Source organism: Rhopalosiphum maidis, chromosome 3 (assembly GCF_003676215.2).
Source record: "Rhopalosiphum maidis isolate BTI-1 chromosome 3, ASM367621v3, whole genome shotgun sequence".
In the NCBI taxonomy this organism is placed as follows: Eukaryota; Metazoa; Arthropoda; class Insecta; order Hemiptera; family Aphididae; genus Rhopalosiphum; species Rhopalosiphum maidis.
This window is the reverse complement of record NC_040879.1, coordinates 60,650,619-60,655,102: the sequence shown is the minus strand read 5'-3', so window position 1 is coordinate 60,655,102 and position 4,484 is coordinate 60,650,619. Positions and strand designations below refer to the sequence as shown.

General features: G+C 29.4%; 1 protein-coding gene across 1 annotated transcript; it reads left to right on the top strand.

Annotated features, from left to right (window-relative positions):
* The first annotated feature begins 447 nt into the window (after positions 1 to 447).
* Positions 448 to 3,608, top strand: LOC113558590. Its single transcript, XM_026964087.1, has 3 exons — positions 448 to 610; positions 2,538 to 2,697; positions 2,945 to 3,608. Exons 1-3 carry the CDS (start codon positions 448 to 450, stop codon positions 3,606 to 3,608), a joined length of 987 nt encoding a protein of 328 aa, XP_026819888.1.
* The last annotated feature ends 876 nt before the right edge of the window (positions 3,609 to 4,484 follow it).

Here is a 4,484-nt window from a genome sequence, read left to right as displayed (position 1 = left end):
AAATATTAGTTATTTACTTTTTTTAATTTTTTTTAGGTATTGAAACCTCTTTATTTGCAAATATTGAACCAAATGATGATAGTATATAGACCTATTCAAAATTTCAACAGGAGAAATTACAACTACTACAGAAAATATGAATTTGACAAATAATTCCACCAGTTATAGTAAGTTAGTATGTACATACTTTGATTGTTAGGGTTAGGATGTTTATAACCTTAAGGTGCGATTCCTATGCACGCGTCTAGAGACGCGCGGCTGACGCGGCGCGATTTAATTTTAGCCGCGCAGGTACTACTTTACTTGTTTTTAAATATAACCGATTCCTATGACCGCGGCCGCCGCGCGTGGCGATCGCTTCTAGGGCAGTCAAATCGCACGAGCCGCGCGGCTATTCATATTTTAATTTTCAAAGTTCGACATTTCGTTAACACTGTGTGACACAAAATGTCTTTAAAAGTGTTATTCACAATAGAAGAAGACATACTATTGGCTGAATCTGTAAGAGAACATCCATGTTTGTATGACTTAAAAAATGCCAATTACAAGGATCAACAAATAAGGGACAATGTATGGAAGCTTATATCAAATAACCTGAATAATAAAAGTGGTAAGTAGTATACCTATTCAACATATTAATGAAATTTCAAAATTAATTGTTAATTTGTTGCGTACCTGTCAGTGTAGACCGTAGAGTAATAGGTATCTAGTTAGTGTCTATAAAATTTGAATTATTAACATGTAGGTAGATAATTACCTAAATTAAAATAAAATATTCTATCTTCATATTATCATATTAACCTAAATGAAAAGGTACATGTACACATAATATCGTATTATATTTATTATAATATAGTAAGTCATCTGATATATTTTAGCTAGATATTTATTTTGTGTTTGAACTCAACACTGGAATCTGTATTTTATTAATTTACGATTTTAATACAATTTAATAGAACAATTTACAACATTCAAGAAAAATAAAGTAAGCACAAGTATTTATTTATTTTTAGTTATTATTACTTACGTACAACATACACTGAATAATAGTTATTTATGTTAACATTACATTATGAAAAAAAAGTACATTTATAAATAGATGTTATTTTCATATTATTTATATATCAACTGCGTGGCTAAGTATAACTAAAAGAATATGTTATTGTGGAACTGGAATATCTATTCTAATCTATTAGATTGATGATTTTGCCACGGAACAGCTCCCTGTGGACTGTTGAAAAATTTTTTAAATTCGTCCCTCACGAAAAAACCCTTAAACTTTGCATATCCTCCTGCTCTTGCCAATGACATCATATTTTCAGATGGTTGAGGTTTGTTATCATCGAAGTTATAATAATAGTTGTTCGTATTCTCCAAGTAACGATCGCGAAGTAAATTGTGAAGGCAACATGCAGTCAAGACTAAATTATCTACCGTTTCCGTTTTTAGAGATATTGGTGTATAGAATACTCTGAAAATTTGGCTTAGAAGCCCGAAACTATTCTCCGTAGTTCTTCTCGCCCGGGAAAGTCTGTAGTTGAATACGGTCTTTTGATAATCTTTTCTAGCCTCAATCCTAGAATAAGGACGCATCATATGTCGGTCTAGGCGAAATGCCTCGTCCCCAATATGTACACACGGTAAAGATACATTGGAATCTGGCAGTTTTTCAGGGGAAGGAAAATATTCACCGGTTAAAATTGTTTTAGAGATACTAGATTTATTAAAAATTCCACTGTCCCCTTCTTTACCATAGGACCCAATGTCCACAAATATAAATTTACAATTAGCGTCCACAATCGCAAGAAGAACAATGGAAAAAAAATCTTTGTAGTTGAAATATAAGCTTCCGCTTTTCTTTGGCGAAAATATGCGGATGTGTTTCCCGTCTATGGCACCAACACAATTTGGAAAATTCCACTTGTTCCAAAAGTCATGAGCAATACGTACTAAATCTTCTTTTAATGGAGGTTTTAATAAGACTGGTGTTAGACGAGTACTTAAACTCTTTAAGACTAATTGTATTATACGTGTAATATAACTTTGAGAAATTCTGAATGAAAAAGACAATGACCTGAGCGATTCTCCCGTTGCCATATATCTAAGAAAAAAAAACGTAACATGTTAAATACATTTTTTAAAATTTATAATATATAATATATTTTATTTATAATAAAATCCGATATTTCTGCTACAGTAGTATTAAAATAATTAAAACTGGTTGCAAATAAAGGGCCCCCCTATACACGGAACGATTTATCGGTCGCACAGACAGATTGATACGTGCTCGCGAAGCGTCAACATGCCAACCACCGACCTGTCGACAAACTTGTTGGTGCGTGTATGGTATTGTCGAAGCACAAATTATACAATATTAATATTTTATTTAAAATTAGACCTATGTTGATCCGACATAAATTGGATATTTATTTTATTTTGGCATGTAGATATAATATAATAATAGTAATAATATATTTCTAATTTCTGTATAGTTTTATGAACTGTAATATTTAAATGAATAATTATTATTATTTCAGTTGATGATTGTAAAAAGAGATGGAAAAATATGAAAGATACGTATAATAAACATAAAAGGAGTAGGAAACTAGGGACGGGATCATCGACAAAAAATAAACAAACAAAATGGGCCTTGGCAGATACACTATCGTTTATGGACGTATGTTCTTACGAACGAACGTGAGTAATAATATATTAAATACATTGTACCTAAAAACCAATTCATCTTACAGTTATAGAAATTGCCCATTAATAATAATTATGGTTCGAAACTAATGCACCTATGCGGCTATGCGCTTAAATTAATACAAATATGCTTTAAAAATGTACAATTATTTTTTTTCTCACAATTTTATAATTTGTACTAAATATCTATTATAAATAACACAGAACTAACTATTTTTTGTTCATTTATTATATTTTGAAGGGGACTGACTAATTTTAATTCTACGGTTGAAATGAACAATAGTGAAGAAGAAGATAGCTATTTAGAAGTAACTGTTGACGATGAAAACAATTCAAGTGATGAAAACGATGTTTCACAGAAGTCTGCAACAGAAAACACTACAGTTCAGGAAACTGAACTTGAAAATAATTTGAATACAAAAAAAACAAAATTATTAAAAGAAAAAAGGCCTACTAAAAAACTAAAACAAAATAAAGAGTTAGTGTCATTGTTCAAAAAAAGTAATGAAGAAAGACAACAAATTATAAACGCCATTAATAGAGTTGAGGAAGATGATGATCCCATTGATTCATTTTTTAAAACAATGGCATTAACAGTAAAATCGTTTCCTCAACATTTGAAAATAAAAGCCAAAAAAGAAGTGTTCAAAATAATTACGGATTTGGAAATAGAAAATAACAGCACTACATCGACATCAAATAGAAATATTCAGTCAACAAGTAGCTTATTTTCATCTCCAAATCCTAGCATACAATCATCGTCAAACTCAGGATTTTCAACATATGATCGTCCAAGTCAATATGTTTTTCCAGAGACTAATGATTGTCAACCTGGAAATTGGACTCAATCGCTCGGTGATAATAATTATGAATTACTTCAATACGATGATAGACAGTACGAATAAGGAAAATATGATAAGGTATTTTGATTTGTTGTTTCAATAAGTAGGTATCTATTTTTATTTTATGGTTTATTATACAGTTACATTTATATTTATTAATTCTATTAAAGGATGAATTTTTCGTTTATTTTAAATATATTTTTACAACAATAATATTCGGGGTTCGAAAAAGTAATATCATTCATTACTATTATTATAATTTTTTTGTTTTATTATATCTTTACAATTTAAAAACTATGTTTGATTTTATTTATGTTTATTTGTAATAATATTTATTATGATGTATTGGCATTTTTAAAAGTTCATTTTTATACTGCGTTATTATTTTTTATTAAACGAGAAGTTATACACAATTTATTAAGAATAAAAATGTTTTTATACACATTATTTAAAATTTGTATTACCTAGGTATAGGTACTATAAAATATAAATTATACTACAAACATATATTATTATGTTATACATTACCTCAACGTGACTGCTAGTTTTTCAGCAGCAGATATTGGTTTTCTAATTTTGATGCTTGGGTTGGTTTTTATGTCTTCCTCAACTAGGTTCAATACATAATTAAATTGATCCCAACTTAATCTAAAAAATTCCCTGAATTTGGTTTCGTCTCGCCATAAATGTTTTTCAATCAGGACACTGAAAAATCCCTCAGCTTCCCTGGCTAAGTACATTTCATGCACTTCATTTTTATTTTTTGATACAACGTATTTTATGATAGCTTGTTCTTCTTCTACTTGTTGTAAAAGAAGTAGTTTTAAGATCAATTTTTGTTTTTTCGTTAAGGACATGGTTAAACTAGTAAAATTGTAATATTTTAAAACACGTTTTTATGAGTATACAAGTACAACCGTTTCAAATAGAGGACTTGAC

What these genes read in the sequence shown, in the direction of transcription:
- LOC113558590 (XM_026964087.1), top strand. Translation starts at nt 448, where the DNA reads ATGTCTTTAAAAGTGTTATTCACAATAGAAGAAGACATACTATTGGCT. An exon ending in TAACCTGAATAATAAAAGTG is followed by an intron (nt 611 to 2,537) that starts GTAAGTAGTATA and finishes TTATTATTTCAG; the next exon opens with TTGATGATTGTAAAAAGAGA. An exon ending in GTATGTTCTTACGAACGAAC is followed by an intron (nt 2,698 to 2,944) that starts GTGAGTAATAAT and finishes TATATTTTGAAG; the next exon opens with GGGACTGACTAATTTTAATT.